The sequence below is a fragment of the Struthio camelus genome, chromosome 4 (genome assembly GCF_040807025.1).
Source record: "Struthio camelus isolate bStrCam1 chromosome 4, bStrCam1.hap1, whole genome shotgun sequence".
Lineage (NCBI taxonomy): Eukaryota > Metazoa > Chordata > Aves > Struthioniformes > Struthionidae > Struthio > Struthio camelus.
Genome location: NC_090945.1, coordinates 41,287,953 through 41,307,417, shown reverse-complemented (window position 1 = coordinate 41,307,417; position 19,465 = coordinate 41,287,953). Strand labels below are relative to the sequence as shown.

The window sequence follows — 19,465 nt, the reverse complement described above, 5'->3', positions numbered from 1 at the left end:
AAAACTACTAGCATATTACTGAATTGCTACAGACTGAGAAATTTGCTACTGATAACACCTTAAATCCAAGATATAACTCTTACAGTCTTCCTAGAATGGACATGTGGAAGGTAGCAGCTTACACCCTAACATGCTTTGGCTGAAAGGGTCACTCTAAAAAATAAGATATTCTTCACAATAAGCTGAGTTGGGTTTCTTTGTATTTTTTTTTAAAAACATTATAAACAGCAGCTAAGTTAGTTCCAGATTCAATTGCAGGGAAATCAAAGAGAACGTGATGACAAAACCATGTTGGGCTGCACCATGGCAATTCATAGACATAAGGTTTTATTACTGAATGACTTTGGCAGAAAATATTTAAATTTGATGACCTGCTGTCCAATCTAATATGTTTAGAGAAGAAAATAATGGAAACTAAAGACAATACAAGACTTCATTACAGAGAAGGTAGGCCTGTTCCCAAACAACATTGATGCATTGATCTAGATAACAAAGAAAACATCTGTGCGAAGGCTTTCACATAGTCTAATTCTCCTGTGCTGTGTAGGAAGAATATTTTGCACAATTTTGAAACACAGCTTTAGGCTTCTATTTCAGACAAAGTGAAAACCTATTACAATTTCTATTCCATATGTTTTTTTTTTTGTTTTTTTTTTAAATTACGGCAGTAGTGAAAATTGCAGGAAGAGAACCCAGGCGCACACTGGGGGCCCCTTACACGGGTAATGTGACAAATCCCCAGCAAAATTAAATGCTTCCAAATATACACAAATATTGCAGAGCGTGGCTGAAAGTCACATATAACCACTGAATGACTAATGAGGGGAAAAAGAAGTGCTTCTATTATTAGAAGCATATTCATTACAAAGCTTAGAACCAAATATTTACTACCTCTCTGACATCATAGCAAACACTTAAATTTTGCTCTAAAAAAAAATAAATAAATAAAATGTGTCCTTCAGGGATAAAAAGGTATATGCCCAATCTACAAGTCTCCTAAAACCTCGGCTTCTAAAGAAAACGCTGATCAGAAACTTCCTTTGGAAATGCCAAGTATGAATATTACATATAGAGGAAAAAACATCTTTATGAATCACTGATTAAAATACATATCTAAGTGACCAAACTATGTACTCTTTAAGTAGGACCTTCAAGTAGATTTCAGTAGAGTAATCTTGTGAAGCAGGTAAGACAATCAGGTATGCGTGTTTCTCAATTCTGAAATTTTGCCTTGAAGGTTTTAAGCCCTCTTACCATTAACTTTACATCAAATGAAAGTAGTAAGATGACTGGCAAATGAAGAATAACTAGAGCTTAACTGCCACTTTTAATAACCCAGTTTCCATTTAAACAGAGCGCTAGCCACAGGGTTTGCGAATTTGTCACTAGCATGTAAACCTGCTGATAGTAAAGTAAATGCAGATGAGATGAGTCAATTTTAAACAACGTGTTCCATTTTAGCTCTTTGGCCATTAAAAAACTATTTACTATTTAGACATTAATTTAGACATTACGGACATTAAAAGCTTTTTTTTTAAAAAAAGGAGGATAAAAAATTATCATGTTTATACTGAATGTGGATAACTATTTTCAACATTACATGTAACTAATGGAAAAATACCTTTTTATAAGTACAGCTGAGGAAGCAGGCATGAATAAAATTTTCACAATGAACAAACTTTGGTTAAATAAACAGAGCAATTGTATTAGTTTCCACATTAACATGTAAGGATATAAGAATTTAGCTTATCCACGCTGAGGTATGAATTTGTGCCTCAGGGAGGCGATACATACACAGGTCAATTATTAACAGCTCCATTGCAGCTATTTTAACAGACTTTTCTAAGGAACACAGAAGATTAGCATTGGCTTTTAAATTTCAATGCTAGTCACACCCTCTCTGAAAGAAAAAAAAACTGTCTGTGACTTGGAATTCAGTGTTAATGCTCTTTTAAAATCTTAGCCTTCATAACCAAAATAAGGGTCTGACATGTCCAATACAAATGACCAGGTTGTATGCTCCAAGTTCATTTCCTACAGCTTATAACTGAGTGAATTGTTTCTAACATCTCTATCATATCACTTAACTCTTGCAGTACTAACAAAGAATTTTTCCAAACATATGTATATCTACAAAATTAGAATTCAGTGGTTTAGAAGAATGTCGTCTTATACATATGCTGAATTTATGAAACACAGAAACAAGGCGAGGAAAGTTACTGAAACTAGACTATAGATTCTGCAGGATTTTCTCACCATGTGGAGCTCATTTACCAGTCAAAACATAAAACTACAACTCATACTGACCTAATTTACACATGACTTTAAAATACTCCTTTTTTAAAAATCAAAGATCATTCAGTGCTAGCTTTCAGGTTTATCCTGTTAAACATTAAGTCACAGAGGTGAAATACTAGAGCAGGCATAATTTGCATTAACATCTATATCCAGAAATTGCCAAACTGCCTAATAAATCTAGTGAATAAATCATGGGGAGAAAAAAATGTCAAGTGAGTAAGTAAATAGGAAGGACAGGCAAACAACCAAAGTGAAGATGAAGCCACATGAAAGGAGTGACAAAGGAAATCAGTGCAAAAGAATGGCAAAAAGCACTTCAAGTTAACCCAGATTTCACAGTTTTCAGTATGTGCACTGTATTTCCTCAGACATATATTTCCTGGTAACTTTGGCCTGTCTGGAGTGTGTGTATAACTAGCAGCTTTTATTTGTTGAGCATATAATTCAAATTTAAACTAACAGAAGGAGCCATGAGACTGGGCTTGAACAAAAAACATCACTATGCATAATGGATACAAAAAGCAACTACTTACAAAAGGACAAATCATCAATGCAATGATCACTAGAAAATTAGTATGCAAAATGAATGAAGATCATTTCAGTCAGATTACAATGGAATCTGCCCACCTGCATTCTGACTTCATGCATTTCCCATGCATAACTGATCAGTTCATGCTTTTCACTAGACAGCAATCTAACCTTGCAGAATGGTGAAAGCTTGATATAAAAATCTGTTCACATCTTCCTCGTGATAGTCAGTACAGGAAAAATACATTCGTATAAAAGAAGCCATCCAGATGCATTATTTGTATATGTTATGTATACAAACATTCACATGATACCAAACCACCCAGAAAAAGTGCATTGAGAGCAAAGGTTAGCTGCAGTAAGTGAAAAACATGGTAGACGTATTGCTGTAACAAGCTGTTTGCACAAAGGAAGAAACTGCAATCCTCAGATATCCACTGTAAATTTGAAATGACACTAGTTCACATCCTTACTAATTATAAGCCACATTAGATTTGTCGATTTGTCACCGCTGGCACAAGAAGCCGGTCACTACTACTGTGACAGAATTGATGCAAGACCAAACGACAACTTACTCTAATGAGAAGACATCCCACATCCGCTAGTTCTGTATCTCACTGGTTACAAAAATTAATACAATGTACTTCGCCAAGCAAGAGTTACTGTTAGCTCTCTTGCTGACACCAGCGAATTTCTCCACTGCCGGATTATGAAAACGAAGCAGCTCATTTGTGTTTACAGACTATGCACTGAGTGAGGGAGTTGGCATTAAGCCTCGTCTTTAACGCTTTTTGGAATGAATGAATGCTTTGAACATCACGCAAAAGGAAGAACACTTACTAGTATAGAACTTCATTTGCTTCATGCCTTTCGTATCTAACAGTTTCACACATCAGTCTGAAAGAGAAAGAAAGAAGTCATTTTTAATTATGATTCACATTAGCGTCACAAAAGACTCCACTTTCTGCAGTTAGTCAGCACTTCCACATTTGATTCCAGCACTTACAGAAACTACCATCAATTTAAAGCTACGCTGATTCTTAATTTAAGAAAATAAATTGTTTAGTCTAAGCACTAAAGTTATTAGCTCTTCCAATATCAGATTTGATTTAGGATCTTGGATGTAATTGCTTCCATTTGAAAAAAACAGGTAAAATGATATTGATCTCATTTTTCAAGTGATCTGATAAAAACAAGTTGCTTTATTATGAAACAATTCAAAATTTTAGAAATAGATATAAGCTTACAATATGCAATACTGATCACAGATATCATGATATAAGCAATACTTCCTTTTTCAAGTCAAGCCCAATAGATAAGACACGAAACTATGTCACATGGCAATCTGATGTTTCTCATTTTGCTAAAATTAAGACAATTAACCTAAAAATTACCAAGAGACTTTAATGCTGAGCTCCCAGTTGGCTAGAAGCAGAGAGAATTTCCTGCAGGAAAATCTTGTCTGACTAGAGGGGAGGATTAAACATCTTTGCATTCAATAAGTGCCTGACAAATGTGGCATAATAAAGTGACAACAGAAGAGCTTACCACATATTAAGAAATGCAATGTTAACTTTGTGCTAACATCAACACAGCATTTCTTTCTATTGCCTCAAGGAAATGCACACTGAATATTTTTGGGGAGGTGGAGGAGACACAAAAACCACCACCTCCCTTGGACATTCTCTGGCACTGAAGGAGATTAGGAGCACCAAAGCTATTTGACAGACAAGCATGCAGAGATTTGCCTAAGAGGCTCATATAGGCATTAAAGTGAGGAACTATATTAAAATTTGGAGAAGAAATTCTCCTTCCTTGTAGGATTTGTCATCAGAACCTCAAAGTATCAACGACCTGGAGTAGAATTAATTGTATCCAGTGATACAATAAAGCGACAAAAAGCTCTCAGGTGCTAATGGGCAGAGAAGTCGATTTGAGGCCTGAAAGAGTTGGTCCGAATTTGGTGCAAACTTTAAAATGCTTCTTACTGCCATTTCCCATGACTTCCGAGGTCATGGATTTCAGCAGTCAATATGCTGCTACAAGAATTACCTTAGCACCCACTTGTTTCAAGTTTTTACTTATTGGTTCAGCCCAGTAAAAAATAACACTTTTTCTGTCTGCAGTGACAGTGGTTTCTTGACAATTCATAATTGGTTAATAGAAAGTTTTGAGTTCTTAATCTATTTGCTCAAGACTCAAGTTTTGTTACCATAGCCTTCCCCTCACCCTCCAATATTTTGGTTTTATTCAATGACCTACCCACTACTGAGTTGATCATTTCCGAGAGCTTTTTTTATAGGCAATTTCCATAGAAAGTTTTTCTGCTAACTAAAAAACTTTTTACTTCCTTGCACAGCAAGCAACCTTTTGAATCTCAGGCTTTCTCTTTCTGAGATACTTCTCACCAGCAGAGGATCAAGTCTTGCCAAAATTCTTTACAGACCTGGAAAAGCTACTGTCTGCTTCAAACCCTAGGGTCTTCATACAACCCTTTCTGATCCTCTGTTTTGAGAGGGAAGTTGAGAGTAGACATGAGGTTACTGGTTACAAGATCATTAAAGACAGCAGAAAAAAAGTACGCGAAAAGTCTTTGCTCGAAAAAGAGACTTAAAAATAAAAATACTGTTCAAGGAAGATGCTGGACAGTCTGTATCCTGCTGGTCAAAAAAGACTCTGGGCAATAGGCCATGTAGGGGTAGGAGTTATAGGAAATAGAATCAGTTTATTTAAGAAGCAAGTTTTGTTCCCCTGTGAATTGGAAGCAAAGGAAATGCATTCTTGATTCAGTCAAGCAAGTTCACCATTCTACACAGGCACTGCATGCGAGTTTTATGGTGTTTTGATATGATTGTTTGGATAGTAATAAATAGCAGGAAAAGCCTCTCAGAGAAGGAAGTCAAGTGTTTCAACTCTTGTATTAAGCTGAAACAGAAGTTACAGTTACTGAAGAGTAGAAACTAGATTACTTCCTCAAATATTTAGAAAATAGTATTAGTTCTGCCCAATGTGAGCGTTCAATTTTCACTAGAATATCATCTTGCCCACCTCCTGAACAAATGTAATAAATTCAAGATTATATCAGGAGCAGGCTATAAGTTATTCACTACACTAAGGGCTATATCTAATGCAATAGTTTTAATGCATCCCAGGGCTTTTTGTGGCATGTCTCTGCCACAAGAAATGCTGTATCCTAAAAAAAGTTGTAAAAACTTTTCTCCCACAGTTGCAGGGGAATCCAGCATTTTCCATGTATGGTACTATAAACAGAAGCTCTCTTCTAAGAATTTACTGTGCTGGGAGAACTACACAAGTTCCACACATTCCTCTGCAAGAATCTCATTCTGGACAGGAAGCCAAAAACCACATATCATCATATCATGCAACCATATGTGCATACTTTGATCTTCGTTAACAAGTTAAAAGTCACTTCAATTCTAGCTATGCAGAACTGGATATAGTAAAAGTTTTGCATATGATAGTGTAACAGAAACACTAACAGAGTATGATCGTGGCTTCCTTCCAAAGCAGATGTAATTAGAGTTTTTAAGTCAACAGTCACATTGCAAAATGTCTCAGGTACTTAAAGGAAAAAAATATTTATTTTCTCACAATTGCAGAATTTTGGCTTGTAAATGACAAAGCAGGACATCAAAAACTAGCACCTAAAATAGCGTTATTCAAGTCCTTTTGCAACTCCCAGCCCCACACTGATGTCCAAATACTACCACTTGAAATTCCTGAAAGATGTTTACATGAGGGCACCTGAAAATGTCTTAAAGTCAAACACATGCACATCTTTAAAAAGAGAGGAATTTCATCAAAAGTTTTTACTTGAATTTCTTTCCTTGAATTTTAAGCCACAAAAACATCGTAGCTCAAATTAATAAAAAAGTCTTGATTATATTTATTTGTAGTTTTTGTGACCAAGTATCATTTGCATGTGTAGTACATAATTTGTCCAAAATTTCTGCACAACAGCAAGCACAAACTAACATAGAACCTGAACAACAGATTCTATTATTACAGTACATAAATGATTAGGGCTTTCACTCGGGACCGGAAATTGTACTCTATGTACAGCATTTACTGTCTGAAAGTCTGAAAATAAAAAAATGCATTCATAACAGAGGTTAGAAGCAGCAAGCAGGGATACACATGATGAAAGTGTTAGTAAAACAAGGCCAATAGAAAGGAAGAACAGGACACAAACAGCCAGCTTTTCAGTTTGAGGTACGGTGCAGAAGAGTGGTGTACTGTCACCAACATCTCTGTTCAATATATATTGAGGCACTAACAATTTCAGAAATAATGAAATAATGACTATGTTTCAATAAAGGTGAAGTTAGTACAGTTAGGACACAACTTCAAATCATCACTTATTTTCCTGACAGCTGAAAAGTTGTTCCTAGTAGAAATTTTATTTTGCAGCCAAAAAAAGAAAAGTAAAATCTGTATACTTATTTTAACTGAATTTTATTTTCCTAATAATTTCACCATATGTCTGTCTGTCTGTCATGACCACATCTTCACGTAGAACCTTACTGTGAAGTATCTTAATTTTAGCTGTCATTGAGGATTAAATTTAAAGTCTGTTAAATAACTTTCTAATCAACTAAAACAAGATTATGCTATGAATTATGCATCATCCGGATGTGGGAGTGATAAAAAGATGTGTAAGAGTTGTTCCTGTAGGAGTTGGAGAATTCAGCTCTGAATATTAGTAGCAGAAGCAGAGTCAGAGTAAATTGCAGTTGTCCTCTGCCCAACTCCACTGTCTCCACTTCAGGCAGAAGACTGGCCCCTTTACTTTTCCAGAGTGCTCCCCACATCACCTTCAAGATTATCCTATCTTTCTTTTCCAATCACTCTTCGTTATTTGAAACGCTTGACAGAGAAGAGGAATAACCATAAAAGAGGGTCTGTCAAAAGACAGCCTAAGGTATAGTCAGTGCCTCTGGCATAAACTGCTTAGCTGTCCAGATACTCCAGGGACAGAAAATCTGGAGATCGAGGTACATAAGGGATTTCAGTAGGCCTTTTCCATGGGAGAGGGGAGAACAGAGGACAGCCAGACACTTCTTGCTCTGAACTCCCACTCTCAGAAGCAGATGAAAAGTCACTTCCGTTAGGCCTTTCTAAATAAATTCGGGTTGGATGCATACTTAGCATGGAAAAAGTTTCACACCGAAGAGTTTGAAGTGTAGACAAAACTATAATCAGCTGAAAACATCTTAAGAATAGAAACATTAAAATTTCTTCATTGTATTCAATCTTGATGACACTTCCTCCCATAAAAGTTAACACTTTCCCTAAGAAATCTGTAATAAAAATTAGGAACTACTTCATATAAACCATGGAATCCTGGTTTAATAAAAAGTAAGCATAATGAAAAATGTTTGCAGCCACCTTGGCCTTTTCGGTGGAAGGGTCAACATGCAAGTGGTGAATAGATGATTAAAATACTATCTCCACATTTTATAAGAAATCAAATCACATCTTTAAGGTTGTCATGTCTATAAAAAATACATATTTCTACACAACTCTGACCACCTTTTCTCCGCACACAAGCAGTAGTGTTTTGATAAAGTATCATACCTTAGCTGATGTTCTCTCAGGTTAGACAAGGCTTCCATTCCATGTAGATAGGAATACACAATCTCCAAATCCTACAAACACATGAGAAACATTTATTAGAATTCTCAAATTGGTACAAGTTGTTAAAACACTGTTTTCGTAAAGCTTCTAGAGTTCTCCTGGTATGGGCAACAGGAACACTTGAAATAGCACATTTACGACAGGTTAAATGAATACGTTTGGTTATACTTTGGAAACTTACAAGGGGAAGAATGATGCTGTCTGCATCATAAAATATAAACACAGAAAACCTTTATGCTTTGGCTATCATTACTCACATTCAGTAAACAAGTCGGGTCCAGAATTCTAGTACTGCGTAACTACTACTGCCCTGCTTCCCAATCCCAACGTACTTAAAACCTCAATTTATTTTGTAAAGTAAGCTCATGGAAAGTCGTCTTTTTATGCTCAGGTGAAAAGAAAATCTGGTAAAATTCAAACCCTTAAAAAATTCTGAAATTAAATCCTCTCCAAATGGAAGGTGAACTACAAAATACACACTTAAAATAGAAAAAAGCTTAGCACGAGCAGAAAATTACTAAGATAATTTTAAAATTAATACAATCCTAGTTAACATGGTAAAGTTTAAAAATCAAGACCAAAATTCAACTAAAACAATCACTGTGGACCTCAGATACCCAGCTCACAAAACGGCATTGATGAAGAGATAAAAAGAACATCCAAAACTAAAACTTACCAAGATTTAACTACGGAAACACTGACCTGAAGCTCGAGGCTTGCTGATGTTGTAGTTAAGCCACAAGAACACTTAAGAAAACTTCCGTTCAGCCAGCAACCGTTATAATGATTTAACTTTGGCTCACGGATTTGATATCGTTTCATCATTCATTTCTGGAAGTGGCTGGTTAGGATACAACATTATCATCCACAAAAAATCAAAGCAGGGGCTCGCAACCAATATCTGGGACTGACAGCAGGTTGAGACCAAACTAACATCAATACCAAATACTCCCACAACTCACTGCTGAGATGTTTTCAAGCAGTGAAATAGATCAAAGCTAATTATTCGTGAAAGATTATGTCATCCAAAGAACTTTGTTGGTTTAAAATGGAAGGTGAAGTACAGAAATACTTCAATTTTCAGATACATCAAAAGAATTTTTGCCTTGGTGAAAGACTTTACTACAGAAGTCCACACAGAAGCTTGATTTAAGTGAGAAAACTTTACACATAGAAGACCTTGAAGAAAAAATACAGGAGTCACTTGCAATGCAGTATCAATTACTCTAAAGTGTTTTAAAGCCCGTGGCTGCCACAGTCGGTGACCTGCTCACTTGTCAGACAGGCTGAGGGTGAGAAGGCGCCGCCAGGAGACCTGCTCAGACCCCAGGGGTGGTGCAAGCCTGACACTGCCCCCAAGCACAGCACCCGCTGCCGCTTGCCAGTGCCAGCAGCGCTTGGCTGCATGTGCCACCAGCTGCAGCCGGCAACTGCGGGCAGCCGGGGAAGCTAGGAGCAGATCGGTGGGGACCAGATGCCCAGAGCACTGAATTACACAGAGAAGAGCCTTGTCGGAAGCTGCTGCTGTAATTTGTTTTCAACAAGCCTGTCCAACAGCTAACAGACATAGAAAGGAAGGAGAATGTGTGGCTGCCACCACCTCCCCCACTTCAGGGCTTGCACTGAGGTTGCTCTCAAGTAGCACAAGTTTTATGCACAATAAAACAAATAGAAGAATTATTAAAGATACGGACTTACAGGGACCTCTCCAGATTTAAAAGTGGAGATATATGGTCAAAGGGATCCATGAATATTTTGTTTCCAAAACCGCTAGGTGACACCAACGTAGCGATCAATACTGCCAATGGACAAGCAGTAAAGAATGCAGATTATGTTCCTAGAGCAAACATGGTACTGAACACAGCTGAAGGGAGTAAAAGCAGGGGGAATGCATTTTGTCACTGTAGGGAGTATTTATGACCAGCTCCACAAGATTAGTTTATTGAGCACTTTAAAATAAACCCTCTTCAAAATATAGTCATACTTGTCAAACATTTGCAAATATAGCCTTCCATAGGTTCCCACATCAGCATACCAGGAACTGCAGGATGGAGGAGATCCTTGCCTCTCAAATTTGCACCTGATGATCTAAAGAAGCTTTGGGTGGGGGGGGGGGGGAGAGGAAGGGAAGAGAGGTAAAACCTCCTAAAAGAATCTCCACTTGCACTTCCACGATGGCTGCTGACCACAGTAAGGTAGGGAGGATAAAGTTGAAGACACCTCACAATGAGCACGCTGACTCTTTTGCGGGGGGTTGCAAAAAAGCAGCAACCAAAGGGACCAGCGCTCCACCAGGCAGTGGGGTCCTATCAGAGCAAGTGGTCGTTAGAACATCGCAGCTGCTGTGCGCTAGCTCTGTGTCGGACAGCTGACTCCTAAAAGGGCGCTGCAGCTCATTCTCTAAGCAGCACCTTTCAAGGGAGTGAAAGGTCTCAACAGGAAACAGCTCCCTCTAGCACTACAAGTTTAGAATTGAAATTTAAGTAACAAATTTCCTTTCATTACACTCCCATAGCGCTACAAGATATAGAAAGCTAGAGCAGGGCCAGCCAAAAGAGCTGTATATGTTTTCATATATCGCCACCAGGCGCTGCACATTTCCATGCAGTTTGCAGCATTAAAACATAGGAAAGCAATTTCCTTCCTATGCCTCTCAAAAACAAACAAAACCCCACTAAATTATCCCATTAGTCATCTCAGTTTTCCATTTATCTCAGCAAAACCTATGCTTTGGGGTTTTTTTTGCTGTTGTTTTTTTTTTTTAAGCAAATATTAACACATTCATTATTATGTTTTATATCTGTTTCAACTTCTTGAATTAAAAGCGAGTTACTATAATTTAAGAGTTCTTTGGAAATACTTGCACCAAGTGTTTTAAAATCCTAAATAGATTCAGAACGCTTGAAATAGGGAAGTTATAAAAAGTATTTTACAAAACTTACACATGCAAGCTATGAAATTTTCAATTTTGATATTCTAGACAACTCCCAAGAAGCTAAAAAATTAAAATTCTCAGGAAAAGAACTTTTGTCTTTCAAGAATAACACAATTCATCTTTATGATTTAAGCAAGAGAGTTGAGCAAAATCTTAGTAGCAGCAACCAAATTCAAGCACGCTGTGGCTTAAACAAACGTTTTTGGATAACATGCAGCGTTCCTGAAAGCTGCCTTTAACGCTAATCCACAGAATACATAAAAGCACGCAGGAGACAGCAGCAATTTGATGCACCTTTTCTCCTGTGTTAGTTTTTAGAATACATTCAAATTACCACAAGGTGGCAGACTGAGCCATCAAAAGTTCAGAGACAAAGTAATTTTCTTTACACACTTTCTCTTTTCCTTTCAAAAACATCCAATATCAAGTTTATAAAAGCCACAAGGAGCAAAGCTAACTACCACTGATAAAATACTCTGCTACAATAAGCTATATCCATACAGAAAGCATCAGTAACCACAAATTTTCTGCTTTCTAGTTTTACCCGGTCAAGGGAATTTTAAAAAGATGACTGTGATAACAGTGTAAAGGCTCAGTAGATCTTGCTACACAAATATTTTTGGCAACTGTTTGAAAAAATATATATCAATAGAAACTCTAAAAGCAACGCAAGCACAAATTACCATAGTTGAAAATGTTTTTCTTCAAACGAAGAAGTAGGCCAGAAAATTGGACTCTAATCTACAGTTAAATTTGTACTACAACCAAAGTTGTAGGCTTGACCACCGTATGGGGAACAGTTTGAAGTTTGTTTAATCCACTGTTATTGCTTAGTGTATTTCAGGGGGGTCAGCTGGCTCAGTTTAAAGTTCCAGCTATGCTGTGAAACAGAACAGAGAGACTCAAGTCTTAACACAGCTCAACTGGAATTAGATCTGTAAAAACGCATCTATCTGCAACCCTACCTATGCTCTTAATTTTAAGAAAAGTCTGCATAAGATTACGTACAGACATTTCTACTCATTTTACTCTGGCTTCAATCATTTTGGCAATGCCAACTACACAAGCCAGATAAACCAAAATGAGAACGTCGGCCCCAAATTCTCACTGGTTTAACTAAGAAAATGCTACCTTACTGAAATGAAGGATAGACACACATCAAAATTCACCACTCTGGAGTGAAAAAATTTACACCTCTCTAAAACCAGCAGACTTCTGGTTTCAGTCTTGATTTGCATTCAGATGTGAAACTACCATCCTAACTCAACTATTCATCCTTGCCACAGTTAAAAAGCAAAGTGCTGACCTGAGAAATTCAATGCTCTATTACAAAAGAAATTTGCTCATTTCTGTGAAAACATGGCAAATGAGCAGAGACGCTTTCACCTTCCTCTTATAATAATGTTTTTATTATTATTTTAAATTAAAGGGTAAGAACAAAATACAAGCTAATTCCTTAATTCACTATCTTCAGTATAAGCTTCCCAAAGTACCTAATGTTCACCTTAGCCTCAAAATTACCTGCTATACAACCGTTTTTGAAAGGTTGATCTTCATTAAGATAACTCTTCATCGCTAACTCACATTAAGCTAGCCAAATACTAAGAGTCTAGTGTATTTGTAGGCTTGAAGCAGGAGACGCAGGCATAGCTTGGCAGATCCACTCCCCAGTTACGCCTCTCAGCTAGGACACGGCCCTTCTTGCGGGAGACCGCACCCAAACGCCAAGTTTCAGGGTTATGAGACTGGAAGGTCCCACCCTCCCTTCTGCCCTCGACTGCGATCCTGCCACCTCCCTCGCGTCAGTGCTAGCCCTCACACTGTCACAAAACGGAAACTAATTAAAACTTTTCTGGCAGCAGCAGCAGAAGCTGCCACCACTACAGTCACAAGTTACATCCAAACGCGTCCTGCAGTTGCCCTAGTTCTGGCGTCAGTGTTACTAAGGCAATGGCTCACTGGCCTGCAGAAGGTGGGACCTTAAAGCCTTAAACTGGTTTAAATAGGTCATGAAATCACTAGTAAGAAGGCAGGCATCTGTAGTTTTAACATGGCTGAGTAAACATTTATTGAGCTTAAAAAGTCTTACAAGTAGAACTTTCCTTTACTCTTCTCAACTATTTTAATGCATTTTTCCCCAATCCACAGTACACTAACGACAGCAACAATGCCATATTTTTCTTCCTAGCAAGGAGTAAAACTGCAGTCTGAACCAATGTTGCTACAGCCCTGGCTCTCTTTCCGTGGAGCTGCATAATCCCAGCCTTTTCCCTTTATTTCTGGCATCCAGCACTAGAGCTCATTGGCCCCTTAGCCACTCCAGTAGCTATGCCAAGCATTTTTTTCCCCTATTTTTGGATCATTCATTTACCACTTGTCTAGCTGCCTGTACTGGCTCACCAAGGCCAAAGTAGTGCCAGTACTGCCAAAAAGAAGACACTAGACTTCAGTAACATCAACTCACCTGGCTTAAACAGCTACAGAAGCTCAGTGAGGCCATTGACATAAATTTCAAGGTTAGTTTAGCTGAGATAGCTGAAGCAGCCAGCACCTCTCACTTTTGATTAACCCTTTTGCCAGAAATTTCTGTCTCCACAGAAGCACATATCTGCTCCTGAGTCATTTGTTTACGTGAACTATTTCACATCTGGTTTACACTAATGTGCCAGGCTCTTAGCAACAGCAGCAGCTCAGGAGAGGACAGAAGTCAGTTCCAATAAGACCTGCCAGGAGGTAGTAACCTCCGAAAGAAAAGTAGGGCAGACCGAGGGCGGAAGCTACCGCAAGCATCCCCACCAAAACCATCTCCAAACATAAGACCTCAATCTGAGAGCAAGCTCAAGTCTTCCAAGTATTAGACTGTCAAAAATCAGGGCCAAAAATCACCACTACTTACACCATGACCAAAAATAAAAATAAAAAAATCCAGTATTGCTGATAGCAACAACCTTGTCATGAGCAAAGGAAGACTATAAAGTATTCTACCTTCAGCTTCCCAGCAGAGGAAAAAAAAATCCAACAATCTCAAAACTGCTGTGTAGGAGCATGCCCTGGTATGCACGGGCTTATTAGTGAGCCACACCAAAAGTAATTTGTTGAGGAGATTAAAATGAAGTTTTTGTCATGTAGCGCAAAGCTTGACAATTTTATTTTGGTCTTTTACGTCAAGATGTTTCAGGGGAGTGAAGGGGAAAGCGGAGGGTCTGCTGCCAGAATCCAAACTAATACAGTATAGTTGAAGATAAATTACTTAATAAGGTACTTTCTGACTCGACTGAAAGCTATCACAGTCCTACTTCTGCAAGTCAGGCTCCCTAGTGTACAGCATTCCATGTACAGATCTGTGGCTTAGGAAAAAAAAAAAGCTAGAGTTAGAGAAAAATAATTTACTGATCTGATGATGAATCAGGAACCAGACACATATAAATGAAATATTTAAAGAAGTTCAAATCTTACACGTGTCAAGTAGCCCAAACTGGAATTTTTACAAATGAAACTCCACAGGCTATCCTTTATGGATGAGCATAGATGAGCTGATTTATTTCTGTGAGTTTACCTGATACTACCATTTCCTTTATATCAGTCTATTTTGAGCTGTATAAGAAATTTCAGTGTAATCAAAGACTAATAATAGTTCATGCCTGAACACGGAATGAAACTGCTAATTCTTAATACATTCAGTTTCTAAGCATAGTCTAGGATTCAAACCTTGGCCTACCAGCTTTGTATAACAATCAATGAGCATTTCTTTCAACCAAGCTCGGTCTTTTTAAAACTGCTCTGATTCTTCAGACAAAACACCTACAGGATGAGGTGACACTACTCTTCGGAATTAGCTCCCCTCCCAGAGGGGCAGCACCACCAGTTCTCAGACCCGCTGCAAGCCAGGGATTTCCAAATTCATGACAGCCCTCACCACAGATTCAAGGTGAGGTAGTTCAGCAGAGTTGCTCTGATAAGTAGTGCCATAGCACATTGCTATTATCATTCTTTCCTTTTCTTTTGCTTGACATGAGAAAAGTGCAAAAAGTGGAGGGGTGGAAAGAAAGGATGAAGAGTTGAAACTGAGGAGTTCTTTTTGAAAACAAATACCTTATTATCCATATTCAAAACAGGTGACAAAATTGCAGAAGTTGACTGGGATTAAGAGGCAACTCAACTCTAAACACCTGTTAAAGCCATCACACGCTAAATAAGCTATTTTAGAACTTCGACTAACTGTGTTAGAGGTAACTAAACTGCTGAAAACTTTTAACTTCTTAAACCCATACTGAATTTGTCTCACCTAACATACGTCATGGTATTTTAGAAAATTTATGACAAAATTTTACTCCGTAGTAATCAGGTATCACTAAACTTGGGAATCAGCCTTTATCTGGAAGGCAGTTTATAGGCCAGCAATCCATCGCAAGTCTTCACCTCCTCTGCTTGAGTTAAGCAAGGGAAAATAAATATAGAAATTAAAATGATCTTGTTAAGACTTGCTAACACACTAACATTGTTATTATTGGCTCCATTAGGGGGAGAGGGAAAACATTTGTTCTGGGTTACGAATGGAATTTTCAAAATGGATTAGAAACAGGAGGAACAGGCAGTTTTAATCTGGAACTGAAGTACCCACACATGCCGCTAATCAGGAACAACTCCAAAACCTTGTAAATATTAAGAAGAAATCTCATTTTCCTGGTTTGTCTTAACTGGGAATTGTCCCAGTACAGAATAAAAATATGCTTCTCCAAACTCTTCAACTGCACTACTGCCTCTAAATATCAGAGGCTGCCAAAATACCACTGGATCACGGTAGACTAGCTGTGGAGAAACAAGATGTTTCAATGGGATCCTAAAGTCAGCCTTCCTCTGTTTCAGCTTATTTGGTTTGAGAATTTTGAGAATCTGCTTCACTGGAAAGAATTCCACTAGAAGTTTATTTTTGCATTTCAGATTTTTTCTAATAGAAACCTGGTTAACAGCCTCCCCTTCTATGCAGCTCCTCACAGATTTATGTACAATAATACAAACAGTTCTTGCTCAAATGTATAAAAAAAGAATTGGAAGGTTCAATGACCCATTGAACCTCATTGACATCCAAACAGATTTTTAACACTGGCTCAAAATTAGCACAATTGATTCAACGTATCTTACTTCTCAGAAAGCTTTTAGCAAAATAAAGTAAGGAAATCAAGACAGTCATGATTATAATGATCCTATAAGATGGGGATAAACGTGGAAAGGCTAGATGGGAAATTAAAGCCTGCCACCTCATAAAAGTCGTTGAAAAAACTACCCTATAATTTCCTCTGTTCGTTAGTGTTGTGCATTTATTGTCTGCTTTCAAGACTCTCACAAGTCAGACAATTAAATACTTAACACAAAAGCATAAGGTTCTGTAGTCAGAAATCTAGCTTTTGATCGCAAGTCCAAGTGCAAACAAAATGGTTTCACTATAAAAGATGTTGCCTACGGACTGCACAGTCCATTATTATGAAAGGCACTTAAGTTATTCACCATTAAAAAATACATAATTGCCTTTCTCCTCCTTTTCAATATTTATAGCCAACAGTTGGAAGCCTGTATTAAATCTGTTCTACCCATTTTCACATTCATTGCACAAACATTCATGTCTTTTGTTGCAGAGTTATGCCAGTTCCTAGAAGGGCTGGTTTGTTTTTTGTAATGCTAAGGAGAGTCTCAGATCTTTCTGAGACAGCCTGTTATTTGTCCAGTGTTTCCTACTGGTTATAAGGAGTAAGACTACAACATTCTACTAAAGAAAAATCAATCCAGGAATAACAAATGTATCAGCTCCTAAACATAGTGGGATTTATTTTCAAACATATATTTGTAGCAAGAGAAGAGCTTTCTATAAATATATCTAAATACAGAGGACTATAATGACTGGTAACTTTTTACCGAATTCTTTCATCTAAATCAGAAAGACAGACCTGAACAGGGAAATTGAAGTGATGCACAAGAATCCTGGAGTAAATAACTAAAAGGTAACTCCTACTTGGCTCCAACGGGCTGAGAACAAAAGAAGGATGACAGAAACATTTAGAAAGACCTCAGGCTAGAGGATATCAGTAAAAACAAATAGGGTGGTGAGGAAAAGGAGAATAGCATATCAAGGGGGATTGTCTACTAAAAATAGGGTTGGTGGTGAGCTGTGCTGAGAGGATTTCGCAGGACCTGCCAGGGAGATTAAGATATGACAATACTCAGATACTTTTATTTGTTTGTTTTTTAGGATGCTTAATTAGACCACAGGTTTTTTTCAAAGCAGCCAGGGTTAACATGTGTGACACCAGTTTAAGCACAAGCACTGCAGTTCAGACAATCTAGACATAGCTAAACCACAGTTTTTCACAAATTTCCAAGAAGGAAGCACGTCACTCAGGATTAGGGCTAGACAAGATCTGTATAAAATTTGTGATGGGGGCAAGAGCAATCTATTGTCTGAGAAGTTAGAATTGCTGTAAAGCTTAGATCACGGTACTTCAACGTTATAACCAAGTGGTAACTGCAGCTACACAGTATTACTTCTCCAAATGCATCATTAAAAATAATCGGAAGGATATACGCTTTGTAGCGTACCGAGTATACTGGTATTTATAGTGTACCAAACTCGTTTAGAGAGGTAAATATGCCAAATCACTGGAAAAACCACAAGCAAACAAACTGCAGTGACATTAAAGAGCTCTGTTATTTGTCAACTGATCTGTGTTAACTGACCATGTGAACATTTTAAGCTTATCGTTGCAAACAAGCTTATATATTTAGTAACAGGCTAGGAACACGGACAATGTTGTGTGCAGCTGATGAAGGGTAACCTGTTAAGGCACTTCAGCACAATCAGTTGTGGTTGTCTGTCCGCATCCAAAGCTGCAATGGTTCCACTGCTCATGTTTCATCTAACTTCTCCAGAATATTAGCGCTTCTACCTTCTTTTGAAAACAGGACTTCTGAATAGGCCTAATTGTGCTTTTGCAACTCAAAAGCGTAGTTATGAATCACAATCTTTTTTTTCAGCACTGTCCTGAGTGCTGAAAGTCATAAAACTCCACCCTTTGCTGTTTGTGTTTCTCCAACACCAAGCAAGAAAAACTTAACCAGAAAGCCCCAGAATCACAAACCTCACATGCTCTTTGAGAAAAAGTCCCCCAGAACAATTCAACACTAGTGCGGTGAGCAATACACTTATTCCAAAAATCACCTAGTGCATAAGAATATCCTCCGCTCTGCAAACTGAGGTTGCTAGAAGTCCCCCTCCGCCCTGAAGGCCACCCCCAATAATCCTTTCCAGAAATTACGGGTTGCAAGTGACATCACCAAACTAATGAGCTTAATTGGGGATGAGGTCTTCGCTGCTGCTTGCAAGTTTATTACCATGACAACTCACAGATGGAAACAAAAGAAACCAACATGCACTGGAAGCGGTATGGTGCCAGAACTTACAACAGAAATATCTTAGTAGTACTATAATCAGCTGAAAGTATAGTAAGTTACTTTATATTGCTGGCCTACAATCAACCAAAACAAAAATACAAAACAAAAATGAAGTTCAACCCTCCCACTATGGAGGCAACAGTCTGTATTTTAAATGAAGTAAAACTGTAGTTCCTTTTTGGTTTGGAGGATTCTGTTTTTAGTTGAAAGAAATCATATTTCACTATTTATGTTTACGAGCCAACAAAAACATGAGGAAGGGGGAAGAAAGGATTATAGCACAACTTATTTCAAAGGTTCATACCTCGATACACACCCTTTCTAGTGTTGCATTTAAACAAAGCATTAAGACACATTCAGACTGATACAACTTTTCCAACATTTAAGGGCACAGGTCGTCTTAGTTTAGCTTATGCTTCCAACAAAAGCTTCATAGTTTGATTTCAAGTTTTAATAAGAGAGAGCAAAGAATCATTCCGATGTATTTTTTGGAGCAGCCAATTTTACAGCACCATGGTATTTCTGAGCATTTTGTCCAACAGATATTAATTCTACTTGAAGCATAAACAGTAGGCCACATGAAAATTATTCCCAGACTATCAG

General features: G+C 37.8%; 1 protein-coding gene across 7 annotated transcripts in view; it reads right to left on the bottom strand.

The window, feature by feature from the left end:
* Nucleotides 1–19,465, bottom strand: part of RAPGEF2 (Rap guanine nucleotide exchange factor 2) — a 191,945-nt gene that overhangs the window by 127,509 nt on the left and 44,971 nt on the right. For all 7 annotated transcript variants that reach the window (XM_068942402.1, XM_068942403.1, XM_068942405.1 and 4 more), the window contains exons 2-3: nucleotides 8,425–8,495; nucleotides 3,667–3,723 (exon numbers count right to left, since the gene is read on the bottom strand). In XM_068942402.1, coding sequence (XP_068798503.1) covers nucleotides 3,667–3,723; nucleotides 8,425–8,495 — 128 coding nt within the window. The remainder of the gene's footprint in view (nucleotides 1–3,666; nucleotides 3,724–8,424; nucleotides 8,496–19,465) is intronic.